General features: G+C 41.6%; 1 protein-coding gene across 3 annotated transcripts in view; it reads right to left on the bottom strand.

Annotated features, from left to right (window-relative positions):
- Positions 1-653: 653 nt before the first annotated feature.
- Positions 654-21,975, bottom strand: part of LOC126285011 (carboxypeptidase N subunit 2) — a 168,360-nt gene continuing 147,038 nt past the window's right edge. For all 3 annotated transcript variants that reach the window (XM_049984320.1, XM_049984322.1, XM_049984321.1), the window contains one exon: positions 654-6,055. In XM_049984320.1, the coding sequence (XP_049840277.1) occupies positions 5,893-6,055 (163 nt within the window). In that variant the 3' untranslated portion in view covers positions 654-5,892. The remainder of the gene's footprint in view (positions 6,056-21,975) is intronic.

Genomic DNA, 21,975 nt, shown 5'->3' with positions numbered 1-21,975 from the left:
AGCTGATGTAATTCCTTCCAAAAAACACCATGGACGCTTTTTAAACTTGTTTAAGCTACTGATACATAACTCCGAAGAAATTCCTTCTAAGAATCCCAGACAGTCGCACTGTACGAATCATCTATGTTAATCACCTCGTAACAGAGGCCGTTCCATGAAATACAAGAGACAACATTTTTTAAATTATCACCTGGGCACATATAATAATTACGCAGATGTACCTGTGCACTCACTATACATATTTACTTTGACATTAGTATACTATCCACTAAAACATGAAAGACTTTAAAATGTGTAACAGATGGTGATTTAAACATTGTAGTTACAATTTCTGATGACAGTTTTTGTTTCCAAAGAGCTACGAGAAAGTAGTTGCTGGTAGCATTATTGTAGAAAGACTTCCGTTACGTGTTTCTTGCCCAGTGCTTACGAGTATCGGCAAAGCTATTTAACTTAGCGACTACGTTATTGTAGCAATGGTAGTAGTAGTAGTGGTGGTCGTTGTTGCTGTTCTTGTTGTGGCGGTTGTCTTCAGTCCGAGGTTTGGATTGATGCAGGTCTCCATCCTACACTATACTGACTACCTCAACCTTACAATTAAGTGGCCTAGGAAAGGTGTTAGGGATTTTGAGAGTCATGTGCTGGATGCAATGTCATTTTAAAATTCTTTATATTTGATCGAAGCTTTAGAAACAGTTTCAAGTTATATTAACGTCTGATACTGGTTGCTATACAAAATAACGTATTGTATCATAACAAGGCTTAGGTAAGAAAATCTTGTATCATTTGTCAGACTTCCAACAGTTTGACAGAATATGACAGTTTTACAATGCAACTCTAAATCTCCATAGAACAGCGATGCTTCCTTTGTACACATCAAGCGCAAGGGAAAACCACATGGAACTTTCTTTTGTCTCACTATTACTGTATGAATTCTTAGGACATGCACTCATGCTAGAATGTTAGTCATTGTTACACTTATTCATTGTTTGGAAAACATTGGTCTTCACAAATCAAAAGTTTTCAAACCCAAAAGTTTAGTTTGTTTCTCATCACATTAGTCTGTTTGCCCCGATGATATCATGATTGCACTGTTAAACTTGTAATACAAAGCATAATGCGGTGAAAGCTCAACCATGCTTTGCGCTGTCTCTCCGGTAAAATGTGGACTACGTAAATGTCATTTTCTATTTCATGCCAGAGATATCTCACAAATGGGTTTACAGATTCCTTTGTAACGAGATAGAGGATAAGAAAATACCTTTTTTACCATTATCTAAAAACAATATGTCTACTAGATTTAAGTGAAGATGAGACAAAAATATGCAGATTCATCACAACTCTGCAATATGCGGGTAGAAACTGCCGTCCGCCTGTCTTGTTGATTAGTTAGATTCACATTGTTAACTTACTGTGGCACCCCCATTGTTAACTTGCTGGGGCAAGCGAATATAAAAGATCGTTATCACGTTCCTGATCACCCTCCTCTTTTAAGAAAGGGGGAAAGCTTCTTGCCGATGGACATTGAGGTATTTTATTGCTTTGACTAGTTGAGATGAGAACAGAACCGCTGAGAATGTACTGGTAACTCGACATTGCTATGATTCCCTTTTATCTGCAACATGTTTCTAGTACAGAAACAGAATTCGGCTCCTTTGGCTATCATGAAATGACCCAATCCTTCTGTTATGAGAACTCTGGAGACATCATTCAGTTACCGTATTACGCTGTTAAACCACACGACATTCAATTGCCGAAATGTGCAGTAGTGTCCTAAAGTGGGTTCCTTACTTTGTAATGAAGTACACATAAAGCAAAGGAAAGGTACCGTTTCAGTGGTTACAATTTATGTTCTTTTTTCTACTAACAACTACGAATGAATACGATCGAGAACTAAACCAACATTTGCTTACTAAGATTATAGGTATATATAGCAGGTCCAATACATGATACACGCTGAAAGATGCATCACAACAGCTCAGGTGCTAACGTGGTGCGAAATACGCGTTAGATAAGCTGTTGAGATATTTTCTGAAGGATATTCATTCCCAAAACCACCCGTAGTAACTGTCTCAGGGACAGTCGTGGACGCGACAGAAAGGCACGTCAAGAAAGGACAGTTTCTGTCGTTGTTGTGGAGCAGACGTGGATATGTGTGAGGATCATGTGGCTAGCTGTTTTTTTTTTATTCGAGTACACTACCATTGGGGCTTTGAAGGAAGGATACGAATCTTTAATCGTCAGCCTGCTTCGCTAGGTTGACCAGACGTCTTAGTTTTGCCGGGACAGTCCCCGTTTTCACATAAATGTCCTGAATATATCATTCGGGACGCAAAATTGTCACGGTTTTTAGTCGGGAAACACAATGCGTGCACAATATCTTTCATTTAATCAAATATTTGTGAAAAACAAGTTTCCTATAAGCACGAGAACTTACAGAAATATATATTTTAACAGCATATTGGCCTACTACATTTGGTATAACTCGTCTTATGCCTAGAGAGTAAGAGATATGTTGAAAAGAAAAGCACGTATTGCCTACCCTCGCCTCTAACCTGTCAACCTTCCGCTCTATGACCCTCAAAACGAGTAAAAACAAAACCAAAGGAGGTATAAAGGAGCATCACTTAACTTAAACCATTTCTGCAAACGGGACTGCAGCGGTATGGAAGTTAATTTTCTGATCAATGTGAGCGATGCGGCGAACGTTAGCAATGCTTATTGAATATTGTTAGTCACGCACACACCTTTGCCCTAACAGTCTGAAATTTTAAATTTTAATATGAAATGCATAATTCCACCTGATTACTGACTGGTAATATTACTTAGTATTTAGAACTAACAAATTGTACTTAAATACTTAGTAAGTGAGTAAATATTGCAGAAAATATATCCTGGCTATTGCAGTGAAAAAGTATATATTGATTCTTTTTTTTTTCTTTCTGCAGAAAATAAATTTGTTTTTGTATAGTGTACCTACAATTTCCTTCCCAATTCACAAAATGAAGATACATTCTTGCCACGGATTTTTCAACTGCTTCATCGTAATAAGTCTGCTATCGATTCCAAAATATCATAACTGACAAGAAGGATAAGCGTAAGTGTGGTAACGAGCTCAGGTATAGGCACAAGTGCCCCTGTTTTTTCTCTCTGGAATCTGGCCAGCTTAGTCTTCCCACTGGGGTAATTTGCTGTCATCAACGTCGCGTCGCTGATAATCGTCGCTGCCGCCTTCCACCCTTTATGTCACGGGGAATCACAAGCTGTGCAGTGGACGAAAGTACAACCCAAATGATGTGGACTGGTGGCAGGTCGCCTTGTGAGATTCACAGGGCCATATTCTCTGATCTCGCGGTAGGTGGTCAACATGACTGCGAATGTGGAACTACACTAAATGAGTGGCAGACTGCCTCTGATATTATCACTGGTCTTGGGAAAAGTATACTACTGATCCGTTACCTGCCTTATCAGTTATCTACCAGTTTGCGGTGAAGGACTCTAGCGTCATGCTTGGGAGGTGGATGGGATTCAGTCTGGCAGCTTCAAGAAACTCCAAGGATCTCCATTTCATCCTCCCAGTCGCTTATTACTGAATGATATTATGATTACTTTAATTCATATGGTAAGTTTGTTCACGTTCTCGTTGATTACATTCTACTCGGGCATCTTGATTCATACTTGGAATGTTAATTGTGTCGGCACCTTCTTATAATTTTGAGGACATCACTTTCCTTTGTAGAGAAATGTTACTCTCAATGTTTTGCCTTTGCTCCACGATCTTGGTGAACCACATGGTTAAGAACAGGGACTGAGACCTACTCAGTTCTTCTATACTGTAGCTATTTCCATACTTACATGATCTCTTGTGGAAGTTCTCTATTTGTTTTGAACAAATAATTATGATATTGTCGTCCAATTTGTGAATATTTCCGTTGTCTCTTGATGCATGTTACGGATATATTGGCTATTGTACAATTCAGGGTTTCCCATAAGAAAGCTACGGACATGGATAAACTCCATGTTTTGTGAAACTAGTGTGTTCTTCACCTTTCGTCAGTATTATTCGTTCACGCCTTTGGTGGTGGTATGCCGTATTATCTACAGTTCTCAACATGGGCCACTTTTTTACACATGCTGTGGTGCGGACAGAAAACCGTACCGCAAGAGAAGTTTAGAGCACAATGGTTCACGTACCGGCCCCAAGGCATTTGGTGAATGGCACAGCCGACCTGCAAACTGCCTCACACGTTGTGTAAACGAGTGCTAAGGCTCCGGTAACGACTAGTCAACGGAGAATAGCCCCAACGGAATGTGCAAAGCAGCTAAATAGTTATAAGCAAGCTGATGAAGGAAAAAAATGTATGGAGGATGATCGAACGGTAGCAGAGCACACAGTCTTAAGCAGTGATCACGTGTACACGCATGAGTGTTCCACGTGGAGCAATTGTCTTAAAAATGGGTTAAACACGTTATACCACGTGAGCCTTTTACGTCAAGCATTGGAAATAACAAATTCTGCCAACTGTAAATCCTACATCAAACTCTTATTCCATTCCAATAAGGCAAAGCCCCACCATATATTACACAGAATATAGAAGCCTTTCGACTGCACAACACATAATGCTCTTCTCACTATCTTGGTATAAAATTTCTTGCTGAGTGGAGCATTTGTGTCTCCCAGAAAGCTATGGACATAGATAGAAATGAACTGCAGAAACAGATCGAAACGATTTGGCAGACCCATTTTAGTCACTAATCAAAAGCCTCTCTGACCTAAATTGCTGACATAAAGAAGGTATCATATTCAGCCTGAAATGGAACTGCAAAATTTCACCCTTTGCACTGCTTTCTCTCTTTTTACTGTAGATCTTAGGTCTGGTAACGTGATTCTCGTTATTGTTGTTTGTTTGTTTGTGTGTGTGTGTGTGTGTGTGTGTGTGTGTGTGTCATTTAGGAAGTTCTTAATTTTGGTATCTGTAGTTCACGTTTTAATAATTTCCCTTTTATCCACATTCGTCTCACAAAATTTTAGTACTGACGCTAAAGAGCTTGCTGTCGGCGACCAAACTGACACGTATACCAAACAAAACTCACCAAACAGCCGCATGTCTGCAGGAGGTGCTATTTTGTTTAAACAAGCAGATCCTGCATCTCATTAATGCCATCTTCACGCCTCACACGTAGAGAACTAGGTACATCGATGCACGCATAACAGCTTTTGTGTAGTGTTTACTTCGAAGAGTTGAGTCATCAAATCTTCGATGTGTACACAATAAAAATCCACTGATTTCAGGTACTGATGGCTCCGATTATGCGTGCATCCATATATCTGATTCTCTACAGATGGAGTGCATAGGGGCCTGAAGATTACATTACTGAGATGCTGAAACTGGTCATGTAAATAAAATAACAACTTCTGAAAACATGCGGCTGTTTGGTGATTTTTATTTGATAAATATCTAGCCGCCAGCTGCATCTACGATGGATCAACAGGGACACTGACATGTCATCAACATCATAAAAATTCCCGTCTGTGTAATAGTCTGATTCTTTATCAAGATCAATCAGATTTCTTATATCTGTTTTCTTTTTCTGGCTTTTTTTTTTTTTGACGATGTTCAAGAATATAACAGAAAACTTCGTAGATCAGTAGGAGCTGAGAGGACCCAAGTGCTGTGCGGCCCTCTGGACTACCAAGAGATGGACGGAAACCCTGCTCTATGGTACTGCCAGGTGACTGGGATGCACGGAATGAGGCGCCCCATAGACGCTGGCTGGTGGCACCACCGGGTGATGACGATGTGCCATTTGCGGTGCTTTACGGAGATCCACTCGTGGCGATGGTGACGTAACGTGTGAGCAGCTCTCCTCGGAGGCCCGCTGGTGGCGCCATCAGGCGACGGGAATGCGAGGCGTAAGGCGGACCATGGACGCCCACTGGCCATCACACAGCTCCTCGAAGCCCAGCTCGTGCATATTGCGACCGCCCAGGTCCCCAGGTCCACGGCAGGTTGGCCAAGCGTCCCACACCTGCGACGAGTGATCACGCAGCCACCTGCCACACATAGCAACGAGAAGGTTTTAGTGAGATTCATTTACACACTTGAGAGAGTATGTACGCTGCCGGAAAAAATTACTACACGTGGAAAGACAACATCGATTATAATCAGATGACAGCATATGTGTGGTGTGCGTACTGTAAGACCTTCAGTACACACACCATCAGGTTATTTGACTTGTCGCTCTAACGAAGTAGGCGAGTGTCAGCAATATGTCTCGTGGTCTTATCGTGGCGTGCTTATCTTCTGCCATTAGGTCAGACGATAGAAATGCCACTTGCACGCTTAGAGTAGCAGATTGACAGTGACCAACTTTAAACAGAGGTTGATTAATTTTCACACATATTTATTAAAATAATAACAAACCTAAACATTACATAACTTGATTCTGGATGCTATTTACAATTGACAATCTGAAGTTCCTTTGGTCTTGGTACGTTAATCTTATTCTCACATATCTCTGATACTTGACAAAGTGTCTATACATTCATCTTCATGGCTATGTACAGGAATATGGTAATCTTATTAGGTGCAGACTGAAACTTGACTATAGACTGGTACAGACTAATGTAGAACACGTACAGATTGGTACAGACAAATGCAGACTGGTACAGAAAAATCCAGACAAATGCAGACTGAGTAATCGGAGGTCTGTACACTCGTTATAATATCTCGCGCGTTCAGGTATCACTGCGCGAGTGTCATCCGCGAGGAGAAGAGGTTCTACGTTAGCAGCAATCTCATTGGCTGTGTTACATATTAATACGCAGATCGGCGGAAGCAGAATATGGTCCATCTCTAAGGCAGCGCCATCTCGTAGTGCGGAGACGGACGAGCGCTGCGCCTGCGCTGTTGTGGTTAGTGGGGCGCGCTCTAGTGGGAAAGTTGTGTACGCGGTGACTACGCGGAACTATGTACACAACAATATGCCATATGGGGGATAGTAAACATACTGATAATGGTTTGATAGTAGGTGTACTGATTGTGGTTCCAATGTCGTCCGCCAACATATAGCTCAGTGACACAGCTAACATAGCGCCATCTGTGCTCACAGTTAGAAGGCTCAGTGTGAGGCAAACGTGTGAAGCAAGCAGACAAGTACACAAGAGCGACACACTTGTGTTTCCTACAGTCAACTCAGCGAGGTTGTAAGGGTTGGAATGGCGGCCTACCGAGTGGCGGAATGATGCTGTTGCCACACAAGGTGCATGTGCTGCGTCAGTTGCGCAATGTTGCCGCTATCAGTAGTCACGTGAACATTTTCACACCTTTGTATGAGGTTCTGGACGTCCACGCACCACGGGCGCTCGCCAGGATGGTCCTGTTTCGAGGGCAGCAGTCGCAGATCGTTCAGCTTGTAAGTATCCTGTTTATATGTTTGTATGTTGGCAGCACTACAGACTGCATTAACGTCAGTGACAGAGCTCTGCACCATCGCTAAGATACTCTGTGGCTGGAAGGACACGCAGTAGGCAGTTAACAGTTAGCAGTGATGTTGGTAGGCAATGAGCGAGCGGGCGGTTTGGGCGTGTGTCCGCTATGGAGATTTGATATTGGTTGGATGTGGATTGTAAAATGATAATTGATGTATTTGCTAATGTTTGGATACTGGAATTATTGATGATTATAAAATTTTTGGAACTGGATGTCACATGAATAAGGTAAAATCTGTTAAATACGTTGTTTGCTCTACAACAAAATCTTTCCTATTCGAACCTCATGCCTATTAGTAGTCAGAATCCAGAGCGTAAGGTGTCAGGCAAATCCAACACCTTACATGAAAACCCTGACATGATAAGCAAATCCAGTAGTATGTCACATAGCTCCGAATAAATCGTGACATTAAATTAACCAAAGTAATACGAGTAACGAGTGAGCAAATGGAATACCACAGACTAACACAAGAATGCCTAAATGCATGTTGTACCTTCCCACCGTGAGGCAGACGCAGTTCCGAGGGGAGAAACGAGGACAGAAGCGGAGAGCAGAACCGTGGGGAGGGGCTGGGTACCCATGCCGCGAGCCTACCTGTACAACTATACAACCCGCACGTTTTAGCGTCAGGCTTTTTCGCGTGTCAGGTATGTCAAGGACCACCCCCAGCCCATGTTAAAAGCTAGAGCCCTCCAGAAAAGCAGTATAGATCTTACGATAACACAAAAAGGGCCACTACCACCCGCAAGTTTTAGCGTGAGACGTTTTCGCGTGTCTGTTACATTAGGATCACTCCCCAGCCCATGTTAAAAGATAGAGCCCTCCAGAAGAACAGTATAGATCTCACGATAACGCTAAAAGGACCACACTAGCTGCAGGTTTTAGCGTGAGACTTTTTAGCGTCCCTGTTACGTTGCTAACTTTAAAAACATTGCCCCACCACGTAAAGTATAACGTTTCTTATTGGATAGACAGAATTTTTGTAGGCGGAGCTTAAGGTTAACATTGAGACCCTGATTGGTCAGATAAAAACATAGCCAGATAATTTTTTTAAACTAACTTCGGTAAATTGTAGTAAGGAGAAGTTAGGAGAGTTGGTTCCGAGACGGCGAGCTGGATGGCTGCTGCGCCGGCCGCTGCCGCCCTGACGCTGCTTAGACACCGACAAGGTAATGAACGCACGGGATGCCGCATTTTTGAGCGCATAAGGCTTCACTCAGAACTGCAGCAGTCTCATCTGTTACACCCCTTTTTTGCGTAATACTAGTGTGATCGTTAATTAAAACTCATGGTGTTCACATTTGCCACTTGAAGAACAGATCTGAAACGCGATGATTTTTCTTTTATATAGTTATTGAGAAGCCACATCAGCCACTGTAATTTACGACAAGTTAGATAAGTTATTAAAGATAATTGAGGGTCACTGTAGACCATTTTGATAGTTTTCTCTTTTGTGAAACTTAAATTAAACCTAGATCATAGATGTGATATGGCATAGGTCATCCTTCGATCGCTTGTAGAACTTGGAAACCCATTTAGGGAATATTCGTTCACATTTTTGTTGAACGCTGTTGGTTTTTACCATCCTGTATTAAAACATTTCCTTTTATCAATAGTGCAATTTATAAACGATGTTTTGTGATTAGAATAAATTTCCAATGGTAAACTTAACTGCTTTTTCGACGTTATTTTACCAGCTAACTAAAAATAGGAAAGCCTTGAACCCTTTCCACTATATTTAGTTAGAATTAAGATTCTTTTACAGGGAGTGCAGTGGAGCTGACGCTGAGATCATTTAGTATTTGGTTATATCATCGCTAGTCTCACTGAACTCTTCTGAATTCTACATGTCATGTGTGGTCTGGCGTCTCCTTACCAGCAACAGGTCCCAGGTTCAAACTAGTTAATTCCCTAAAAAACACGCTCAGAGCGTCGTTGCGCGAAAGTGGTAGGGAGACACAATATAGTACAATCAGATACCACCATGAATGTTTAGAAAATGGCGACCCTGCCAGGATGGTAAAATGCCATGATTGAAGGTCGACCACATGCCTAATTAGGTCAGAAAAATATCTTGCTAAAAATTTCGTAGCTGCGGCGATAGATAGATAGTAAAAGTGTTCAAGAAAAAGTGAGAGTTCTAGCAGAGACAATAGCATAATTAAGTTATGAATTTTAAAAAATTGTTAGAATTAAGTTTTCTCTCCAATGCAGGCGCACAGGTGGCGGATACATCGTTGACAAGTTGGTTCTGTCCCAACAAGTAAGTGAATGGATTGTCAGTCTTGGTAGTGTCAAATCGTGTGAACAAAAAGTTTATGAAGCGTGTGAGATCGTATGAGTGCATGTTGTCGCGAAGTAGGGCGTGTGAATTGCTTTTAAAACAAAAAATAAGGGATTCAGAAAGATTAGCAATGGCAAATCGAGACCTTGACCGAATTGAGGTAGAGACCCAGCATGAAATTGGACAGAGAATAGAGCACAGTACAACAGACGATGCAGTATCGCGGGAAGTAGGACAGATAGCGAACCATAACGATCATAATGTACGCCAAGGCACAGAAAACCTAGGTCACCATACGACAGAGCAGGAAAGTAGAGAGACAGTCGATGAAGATTTTAACTTGCGTCTTGAATACGTAGAACCCATAGTACAAGTAATCAGAGCTCCCTCACCACAGAGTATAAGAAATGCGAGCAGAAACGTGTTGCAGCAGAGGTCAATGCAATCGGTTGCGAACCAACACTTGGGCGAAAACACAGAGCGTAGGATGTCGGAAGCAAACGCAATAGGACCCACCAATCTGGCAGAATTATTACAACAAATTACTAAAACCATGACAAGGCAAAATAAAGAAATTGCGAACCAAATTAAAATTCAGAATGCAGAAACCACGAGACAAATGCGTGAGATTAAAGAACAAAACAAAAAAATTCAGTTACACCTAAGTCATATTGAAGACGAGGCAAAAGAATCTCGAGAAGTGATAGGAAACTTAATAACAGGTTACAATCAATTGAGAACAGACATTGACAAGGTACAAGCGGACGTACAAACATTGAGTAATGACATTCAGGACGAGATCAAAACATTACGTAACAACACCCACGGAGAATTCAAGAAAGTAGAGAAACAGATAAACGTAATTACTAGACAAGCAGCAGGTACAGCGCGTGAAATTGTCGAAAACAGTGTGTTACACAAACGTATCACAAAAGCAGCGCTGAAAAGATATGATAACCGCATAGTCAAAATAGAAGCGCAAACGAAGCGACAATTTCAGAAATTGCGAACAGAATTGTTGCAAACCATTGAAGAGCGTAGTGAACAGGATCGAACAAGCACAGAATCTGCAACCACATCCGTATCTGCAAGAGCACCGGAAAAACAAGAAATTAACGAAGATATTACGCATTTGCGATTCCAATCACAGGCGGAAAGTAACATATGTGAAATCAGACAGACAGCACCGCGGGTAGGCGAAAGTTACAGTGGACAGTATCCAATGGATCTACCACAACCGGAAAGAACGACGGGAGAAATGATCAGAAACAAAAGTGGCGAAGAATCGCGAATTTCATATGGAACTATGACGAAGTACGACAACGATCATTTCCTCACAGTCAGAAAATTTCAACACTTTCGAGAAGGAAACGCATTACATCCACGAACTTTTATTGATCAGTTCCGAGTAGGATTACCAGAACACTGGACGTTAGCACACAAATTAGACTTTATATGTGCACACATGTCAGGAACAGTCGCAGAAATCATGCAAAATGTTGCAGCGACATGCCGATCGTACGAAGATTTCAGAGAGAAGTTTCTCTCACGATATTGGTCCAGCGAAACACAGAACAGAGTGAAGTACGGATTATTACAGAACCCATATTTTGAAAATTCAGGAGAGAAGAGTCCCGTGAAATTTTTCGAAGTAATGGCAAACAAAAATCAATTCTTAGATGTACCATACAGTGACGGAGAGTTGATTAAATTATGCACGAGGAAGCTACCATTGAAATACCGGCAATCATTAGTAGGTCGCGGAGGCAATGACGTCGAAGCATTTAAAGGTATTCTACGGAAAGTAGAGTTCATATTTTCGGAAGATGACGCAAGAAAAAGACGAAGCGCACGTGAAAACGAAAGCAAAAAGCAGTGGAATCCACAAGACACAGTACGAAGAAACAATTACGAACCACGTGATAACTTTGCACCAAGAAACCAGAATAGATTTCAATAAAGAACCGGTTATAGATTTAGAAGAGAATATGGCAATAACTATAATTCACCCAGGAACGGCAACAACTATTACGGAGGGAATAACGACAACTGGAACGAGTACTGGAGAGCCAATAGACCGACAAATTATCAACAAAGAAACCACTATCAACAAGCTGAACAAGAAAAGCGAATACAGATAGAAGAGGTGGAGGTAAGATCACCAAAGCCCGATAAACGTTCGAGTTGACAGCTAGGCGCCCATGCCAAAGAGAATGACGCACCGACCCAGGACAATTGCAGCACCTTGAACAGAGAAGTAAAAATCTTATCACGAGAAGAGAAGAAAGAAGAAACAAATCCGCAGGGACCAGATGAAAACGAAGACAAGAGAATAACAATATCATGTTGGGACGAAATTAATTGGGAGAATACTGACGAGGAAGATGAATTACCAGAGGCATGCACAACGAATGTAGGAGGAAAGGACGAAGTAATGAGTATTGCAGAGCTATTTGAGATGGAAACCAGGGAAAGCGAATTCAATGAGGGTAATGCGCAGTCGATAGAAGTTGAAAATAAGTTACAAGTGGGCACACAACCCAACGTATATAATGAAGGAAGTTATTAAGCGATAATTAGTGCATTTAGATGCGATTATGTGGAAGTAGCGATGGAGAAGGAGAAGTTAGACAAGGATGAGGAAAAAGTAGAGGATGTTGAAGAAAGCGTAAATGAAGGAAGAAATAGAGAAGAGGAAATAAAAGAGAGAGAAGTAGCAGTCGAAGCTTATCCTACAGAAAGTTCGAATTCACAAGGGAAATTCCTAAAAAGACTCATGTATGATTTAGTGGAGGATTCGTTGATGCAAGAAGAAGAAGAACAGAACCAACCCTTTCAAATTCAACCAATTGTGAAGGCCATGGTAAAGAATATACCAGTCAATATTGTAATTGATAGCGGAAGTGAACTGACTGCGATCTCAGAAAATTTATTCATGCAGTGTAATGCCAATGAGGAATTGCCAGTTCTGAAAACACGAAAGATTAAAGTAAGAGATCCTATTAGAAACAATGCTGCGGAAGTTACGAGACAAACAAGGTTAACTCTTTCGTGCCAAGGTCAAAAGATCGAAGCCAACTTAGTGATTATATTTAAACTAACTGTAGATTTGATTATAGGTGCAGATTTTTTAAATGAGAGACAAGCGATAATAGATATGGGGAAAGGTAGCGTAACATTCGGGAATGTCACACTTCTCTTTGAGCAAAAGCTAAAATTAGAAGAGATACCAGTTATAAACAAACAATTAAGAATGATGCGAGATAAAGAGGATGAAGAATTAGAATGGTATGCACAAAAGGGGGAATCGCCTCAACTCATGTTAGAAGTCCATAAAGAAATCGACGAAAAATTGCAAGAAGTTCAAGGTATTTCGAAACACAGTAAAAGAGAATTGGAGGGTATTTTACGAGACAAAGCAGAGGTATTTTTACCTAAGACTGGTAGTATTACACACTTTCAGTACAAGTTTGAAGATTAATTTTATTATTGGTAAATAATCAGCACAATATTCCAAGATTATGTTGCAGATAAGATCGTCAGGAGAAAGAAGAATGAAGAGAGAGGAAGGTGGGAAAAAGACAGTAGTTTCAATAATAACACCAATAGTATCATAGCTTAAGGTGAAGGGATAAAGCGTAGATAGTCTAACAGCATGGAATACTAAAATGCTATACACCACGACACTACACAAAAATAAAAAACGAATTTGAGGATTCTTGAGTAGACGTTAAGACTCCGAATATCTTAGAATTGTAACATGGAAAGGGCGCCGAAATTTGTAAAGCTTTTTAAGTAGGCGTCAAACAAGTAGATACTAGATATATGTTAGATGATTATAAGTAAAACTTTTTGTAAGAACCATTGTAAAAAACTCCAGCAAGGAAGAGATGCAACGACCCACAAGTTGCAACGCGAGATGTATCAAGAAAGAAAAGGACGTAATTAGCAAGACACGATTCCCACATAGCAGGAGCGTCGAGAGAAGGGAAAGGCGAAACTAACAGACGGCCCTTGTAGCGAAAGTGGGCAATAAATGTGCCTACGTAGAACCTTACTGGGATGGAACAGGAAGCCGCACAGTGACAGCCCTGCAGAGGCGCCACGGGACGCCAGGACACCGGATTTTCACCGCTCGTAAACCCCAGGGCGCCCCCGACTCAGTAGAGCGAGCAAAAAACGGCCGGACGAGAAGACCGCTTGGGCAAGCCACCGCTGGCAAAAAATATGCGTAAAAGTCACACTACTGCTATTAAACAGCACGCTGATGCACGAAACTGAAGAAGAACGTCCACAAAGTAAAAATGACGCGCCCAAACAATTTATCAAACTGTGACTAGGAGGAGAGCTTCAAAGCGACTCGTTATCAATAAATATTTCCATATCCTGCCCAGAGAAGAACCAAGAAGCAAGTAAGAAGCAGAGAAAAAGCAGGAAGAACAGAAGTTGAAGATTCGCAAGATTGAGACCAAGAAAGAAGATGGGTGAAGAATAGACGACATACCTTCCCAAATCCCTATCCTATTGTAAACTAGTCGTCTGCGAAGTATTACAACGAAAAACGACCGCTTTCAGCGACACATAACGATGACTTTCACGCATACAAAGCCAGTAAACCACGAGATTCTGCACTCACAGCTCCATTCCATTATGGGACCTCCACAACAGCAACACACACTTACAAAGCCAACAAGGAACGACGAACGAAGCTGTACATCAAATACTTGCCCAGATCCATCCCGCTCAAGTCCATCACCTTCGTGCAAAAACATTCGCCAACCTCATGCTTGAACATTCATAGGATTGTGTGAACGTGTGAAATCAAATTATATGATGTAGGAATTGTGCAAAAGAAACGTGTGAAAAACTAAATACGTTAAGCACACCAGACAGCTAATAAACTACAAAATAACAGTCATTGACTATGGACTTAAGTAAAAAATGGACTATCGATAAAAATAAGTCATTAGTTCTGAAATGGACAGTGTATAAAGAAACAATATGTCACTTATTTTCTCCTCATAAAAATGAAAGAATAACTATATTTTACTTATTTTTTCCTTATAAAAACAAAGAATAAAAAATTATCTTGTTGGATGTTTTCCCTTTCTTTAACATTTGTACCATTTATTAGGATAATACCTCAAAATGTGTGTATGTATAATTCTTTGTCAAAGAAATTCTTGGAAATAATTCTTACTTGTTAGTGTAACAATGTTGAAATGTGTGTCTAGAAACAAAAACATTTTTTCTTGCACATGATATTTAGAGAATGTGTTAGGAATAGATTTTACTCAATTACTACATTTATAAAAAAAATATTTATAAGAAAATCGATGTGAAAGACTCCTCACTTTCGATAGCAAACTTCTTAAAAAACAAACTACACACTTAAATAAAGAAAGAAAATAATTAAAAATTAATAATAGACAAAAAATATTCTTCTGATGTCATTTTTAATTATAATGTGGAAGAATATAAAAATATAAATTAGTAATACAAACTAGCATAGAACAGAATAATGTGGCTGAACAGTGTGCAACAAAATTTAGATAAATTAGAAAATTTTTGACTGACTTAGACAACGATTCAATAATTGCCTAAATTCAGTGCAAAAATTAAGGTCGAAGGGTGGTGATATGTAAGGTGTCAGGCAAATCCAACACCTTACATTAAAACCCTGACATGATAAGCAAATCCAGTAGTATGTCACATAGCTCCGAATAAATCGTGACATTAAATTAACCAAAGTAATACGAGTAACGAGTGAGCAAATGGAATACCACAGACTAACATAAGAATGCCTAAATGCATGTCGTACCTTCCCACCGTGAGGCAGACGCAGTTCCGAGGGGAGAAACGAGGACAGAAGCGGAGAGCAGAACCGTGGGGAGGGGCTGGGTACCCACGCCGCGAGCCTACCTGTACAACTATACAACCCGCACGTTTTAGCGTCAGGCTTTTTCGCGTCTCAGGTATGTCAAGGACCACCCCCAGCCCATGTTAAAAGCTAGAGCCCTCCAGAAAAGCAGTATAGATCTTACGATAACACAAAAAGGGCCACTACCACCCGCAAGTTTTAGCGTGAGACTTTTTCGCGTGTCTGTTACATTAGGATCACTCCCCAGCCCATGTTAAAAGATAGAGCCCTCCAGAAGAACAGTATAGATCTCACGATAACGCTAAAAGGACCACACTAGCTGCAGGTTTTAGCGTGAGACTTTTTAGCGTCTCTGTTACGTTGCTAACTTTAAAAACATTGCCCCACCACGTAAAGTATAACATTTCTTATTGGATAGACAGAATTTTTGTAGGCGGAGCTTAAGGTTAACATTGAGACCCTGATTGGTCAGATGAAAACATAGCCAGATAATTTTTTTAAACTAACTTCGGTAAATTGTAGTAAGGAGAAGTTAGGAGAGTTGGTTCCGAGACGGCGAGCTGGATGGCTGCTGCGCCGGCCGCTGCCACCCTGACGCAGCTTTGACACCGACAAGGTAATGAACGCACGCGATGCCGCATTTTTGAGCGCATAAGGCTTCACTCAGAACTGCAGAAGTCTCATCTGTTACACCCCTTTTTTGCGTAATACTAGTGTGATCGTTAATTAAAACTCATGGTGTTCACATTTGCCACTTGAAGAACAGATCTGAAACGCGATGATTTTTCTTTTATATAGTTATTGAGAAGCCACATCAGCCACTGTAATTTACGACAAGTTAGATAAGTTATTAAAGATAATTGAGGGTCACTGTAGACCATTTTGATAGTTTTCTCTTTTGTGAAACTTAAATAAAACCTAGATTATTGATGTGATATGGCATAGGTCATCCTTCGATCGCTTGTAGAACTTGGAAACCCATTTAGGGAATATTCGTTCACATTTTTGTTGAACGCTGTTGGTTTTTACCATCCTGTATTAAAACATTTCCTTTTATCAATAGTGCAATTTATAAACGATGTTTTGTGATTAGAATAAATTTCCAATGGTAAACTTAACTGCTTTTTCGACGTTATTTTACCAGCTAACTAAAAATAGGAAAGCCTTGAACCCTTTCCACTATATTTAGTTAGAATTAAGATTCTTTTACAGGGAGTGCAGTGGAGCTGACGCTGAGATCATTTAGTATTTGGTTATATCATCGCTAGTCTCACTGAACTCTTCTGAATTCTACATGTCATGTGTGGTCTGGCGTCTCCTTACCAGCAACAGGTCCCAGGGTCAAACTTGTTAATTCCCTAAAAAACACGCTCAGAGCGTCGTTGCGCGAAAGTGGTAGGGAGACACGATATAGTACAATCAGATACCACCATGAATGTTTAGAAGAGTAGTTGGAATCTTTTCATTTAGCTGGCTGTAGCTGCTGCTTGCTGTACTTCTTGTAATGAAGATTTTCTGTGAGGTGACTTATGGAATGTATGGGTTACTATTAGGATTTCTTCTAATTTAGGGCTATTCTTTTGTGTTAATTATTTGCAGTCACATTGTGTTGCGCTTGTTTATTGTGGGCAATTAAATTAATAGAATAAGTTTCAGTCGTATTTGTCAGGGAAAATTCTATATGTCAGTGTTGTAACAAGTAAAGACACAGTACGTTCAGTTGCACTCAGCAGTTTAAGAGGATTCAGTTGCATTCAGCAGTTTCAGGATTAAACAAAGTAGTTTCAAGCTACACTACTGCCCATTAAAATTGCTACACCACGAAGATGACGTGCTACACACGCGAAATTTATCCGACAGGAAGAAGAACCGATCGCGGTCCTCTGGTTTGGAGCCGAGTGGAAGGCTTAAACCAGAGGCTCAGACGATTCTGCGGAGGGCTGGGGTGCAAATTTCTCGACCTCCGCTATCTGGTGGAGAAATGTAGGGTCCCCCTGAATAGGTCAGGCGTGCACTACACGCCGGAAGCAGCTACGAGGGTAGCGGAGTACGTGTGGAGTGCACATGGGGTATTTTTAGGTTAGAGAATTCCCTCCCTAGGCCCGACAAGACGCCTCTTGAGACGCGTCAAGGTAGGAGTAGGCAAAATGCAACAGGGAATAACAATATTAATGTGCTAATAGTAAACTGCAGGAGCGTCTATAGAAAGGTCCCAGACCTGCTCTCATTAATAAACGGTCACAACGCCCATATAGTACTAGGGACAGACAGTTGGCTGAAACCACATGTAAACAGTAATGAAATCCTAAACTCAGACTGGAATGTATACCGCAGAGACAGGCTGGACAGTGAAGGGGGAGGCGTGTTTATAGCGATAAGAAGTGCAATAGTATCGAAGGATATTCACGGAGATCCGAATTGTGAAATGATTTGGGTGAAGGTCACGGTTAAAGCAGGCTCAGACATGGTAATTGGATGTCTCTATAGGCCCCCGGGCTCAGCAGCTGTTGTGGCTGAGCACCTGAAGAATGGAAAATATTTCGAGTTATAGTTCTGGGTGGAGATTTTAATTTGCCGAATATAGACTGGGAGACTCAAACGTTCATAACGGGCGGCAGGGAAAAAGAATCCAGTGAAATTTTTTAAAGTGCTTTATCTGAAAACTACCTTGAGCAGTTAAACAGAGAACCGACTTGTGGCGATAACATATTAGACCTTCTGGTGACAAACAAACCCGAACTATTTGAATCAGTTAATGCAGAACAGGGAATCAGCGATCATAAAGCGGTTACTGCATCGATGATTTCAGCCGTAAATAGAAATATTAAAAAAGGTAGGAAGATATTTCTGTTTAGCAAAAGTGACAAAAAGCAGATTTCAGAGTACTTGATGGCTCAACACAAAAGTTTTGTCTCAAGTAGAGATAGTGTTGAGGATCAGTGGACAAAGTTCAAAACCATCGTACAATATGCGTTAGATGAGTATGTGACAAGCAAGATCGTAAGAGATGGAAGAGAGCCACCGTGGTACAACAACCGAGTTAGAAAACTGCTGCGGAAGCAAAGGGAACTTCACAGCAAACGTAAACATAGCTAAAGCCTTGCAGACAAACAAAAATTACCCGAAGCGGAATGTAGTGTGAGGAGGGCTATGCGAGAGGCGTTCAATGAATTCGAAAGTAAAGTTCTATGTACTGACTTGGCAGAAAATCCTAAGAAATTTTGGTCCTATGTCAAAGCGGTAGGTGGATCAAAACAAAATGTCCAGACACTCTGTGACCAAAATGGAACTGAAACAGAGGATGACAGACTAAAGGCCGAAATACTAAATGTCTTCTTCCAAAGCTGTTCCACAGAAGAAGACTGCACTGTAGTTTCTTCTCTAGATTGTCGCACAGATGACTAAATGGTAGATATCGAAATAGACGACAGAGGGATAGAGAAGCAATTAAAATCGCTCAAAAGAGGAAAGGCCGCTGGACCTGATGGGATACCAGTTCGATTTTACACAGAGAACGCGAAGGAACTTGCCCCCCTTCTTGCAGCGGTGTACCGTAGATCTCTAGAAGAGCGAAGCGTTCCAAAGGATTAGAAAAGGGCACAGGTCATCCCCGTTTTCAAGAAGGGACGTCGAACAGATGTGCAGAACTATAGGCCTGTATCTCTAACGTCGATCAGTTGTAGAATCTTGGAACACGTATTATGTTCGAGTATAATGATTTTTCTGGAGACTAGAAATCTACTCGGTCGGAATCAGCATGGGTTTCGAAAAAGACGGTCGTGTGAAACCCAGCTTGCCCTATTCGTCCACGAGACTCAGAAGGCCATAGACACGGGTTCACAGGTAGATGCCGTGTTTCTTGACTTCCGGAAGGCGTTTGACACAGTTCCCCCGAGTCGTTTAATGAACAAAGTAAGAGCATACGGACTATCAGACCAATTGTGTGATTGGATTGAAGAATACCTAGATAATAGAACGCAGCATGTCATTCTCAATGGAGAAAAGTCTTCCGAAGTAAGAGTAATTTCAGGTGTGCCGCAGGGGAGTGTCATAAGACCGTTGCTATTCACAATATACATAAATGACCTGGTGGATGACATTGGAAGTTCACTGAGGCTTTTTGCAAATGATGCTGTGGTGTATCGAGAGGTTGCAACAATGAAAAATTGTATTGAAATGCAGGAGGATCTGCAGCGAATTGACGCATGGTGCAGGGAATAGCAATTGAATCTCAATGTAGACAAGTGTAATCTGCTGCGAATACATAGAAAGATAGATTCCTTACAAAATAGCAGGTCAGCTACTGGAAGCAATTAATTCCATAAATTATCTGGGAGTACGCATTAGGAGTGATTTAAAATGGAATGATCATATAAAGTTGATCGTCGGTAAAGCAGATGCCAGACTGAGATTCATTGGAAGAATCCTAAGGAAATGCAATCCGAAAACAAAGGAAGTAAGTTACAGTACGCTTGTTCGCCCACTGCTTGAATACTGCTCAACAGTGTGGGATCCGTGCCAGATAGGGTTGATAGAAAAGATAGAGAAGATCCAACGGAGAGCAGCGCGCTTCGTTACAGGATCATTTAGTAATCGCGAAAGCGTTACGGAGATGATAGATAAACTCCAGTAGAAGACTCTGCAGGAGAGACACTCAGTAGCTCGGTAGAACATACCTTCACCGAGGAGTCAAGCAGTATATTGCTCCCTCCTTCGTATATCTCGCTAAGAGACCATGAGGATAAAATCAGAGAGATTAGAGCCCACACAGAAGCATACCGACAATCCTTCTTCCACGAACAATACGAGACTGGAATAGAAGGGAGAACCGATAGAGGCACTCAGGGTACCCTCCGCCACACACCGTCAGGTGGCTTGCGGAGTATGGATGTAGATGTAGATGTAGATGTGGATATGCAAATGATTAGCTTTTCAGAGCATTCACACAAGGTTGGCACCTACAACGTGCTGACATGAGGAAAGTTTCCAACCGGTTTCTCATACACAATGAGCAGTTGACCGGCGTTGCCTGGTGAAACGTTGTTGTGATGCCTCGTGTAAGGAGGAGAAATGCGTACCATCACGTTACCGACTTTGATAAGGGTCGGATTGTAGCCAATCGCGATTGCAGTTTATCATATCGCGACATCACTGCTCGCGGTGATCGAGATCCAATGATTGTTGGTAGAATATGGAATCGGTGGGTTCAGAAGGGTAATACCGAACGCCGTGCTGGATCCGAACGGCCTCGTGTCACTAGCAGTCGAGATGACAGGCATCTTATCCACACGGATGTAACTGATCGTGCAGCCACGTTTCGATCCCTGAGTCAACAGACGGGGACGTTTCCAAGACAACAACCATTTGCACGAACAGTTCGACGACTTTTGCAGCAGCATGGACTATCAGCTCGGAGACCACAGCTGCGGTTACCCTTGACGCTGCATCACAGACAGGAGCGCCTGCGATGGTGTACTCAACGAGGAACCTAGGTGCACGAATGGCAAAACCATTTTTTCGGTTGAATCCACGTTCTGTTTACAGCATCATGATGGTCACATCTGTGTTTGGCGACATCGCGGTGAACGGACATTGGAAGTGTGTATTCGTCATCGCCGTACTGGTATATGACCAAGCGTGATGGTATGAGGTGCCATTGGTTACACGTCTCGGTCACCTCTTGTTCGCATTGACGGCACTTTGAACAGTGGGCGTTAAATTTCAGATGTGTTACAACCCGTGGCTCTACCCTTTATTCGATCCCTGCAAAACCCTACATTTCAGCAGGATGAAGCACGACCGCATGTAGCAGGTCCTGTACGGGAGTTTCTCGATACAGAAAATGTTCGAGTGCTGTCCTGGCCAGTACATTCTCCAGATCTCTCACCAGCTGAAAACGTCTGGTCACTGGCTCGTGATAATACGCCAGTCATTAGTCTTGGTAGGCAGCTGTACCTGTACACGCCATCGAAGCTCTGTTTGACTCAATGCCCAGGCGTATCGAGGCCGTTACTACGGCCAGAGGTGGTTGTTCTGGGTACTGATTTATCGGGATCTACGTACCCAAATTGCGTGAAAATGTAATCACATGTCAGTTCTAGTATAATATATTTGTCCAATGAACACCCGTTTATCATCTGCATTTCCTGTTGGTGTAGCAATTTTAATGGCCAGTAGTGTACTATAGAACAGATATGAGGGCCTGTTAGCCCAGACGTATCGACACAAACTGTCGCGAACCGGGTATTAGGCACGTACACACACCTCTATCCCGACTTGCACACATGCCGTAACATCGACGTGTACGGCTCGATGGG

This window comes from Schistocerca gregaria, chromosome 8 (assembly GCF_023897955.1).
Source record: "Schistocerca gregaria isolate iqSchGreg1 chromosome 8, iqSchGreg1.2, whole genome shotgun sequence".
Taxonomy (NCBI): Eukaryota; Metazoa; Arthropoda; class Insecta; order Orthoptera; family Acrididae; genus Schistocerca; species Schistocerca gregaria.
Note: the sequence above shows the minus strand (reverse complement) of the source record. Positions and strands in the feature narration are given on the sequence as shown.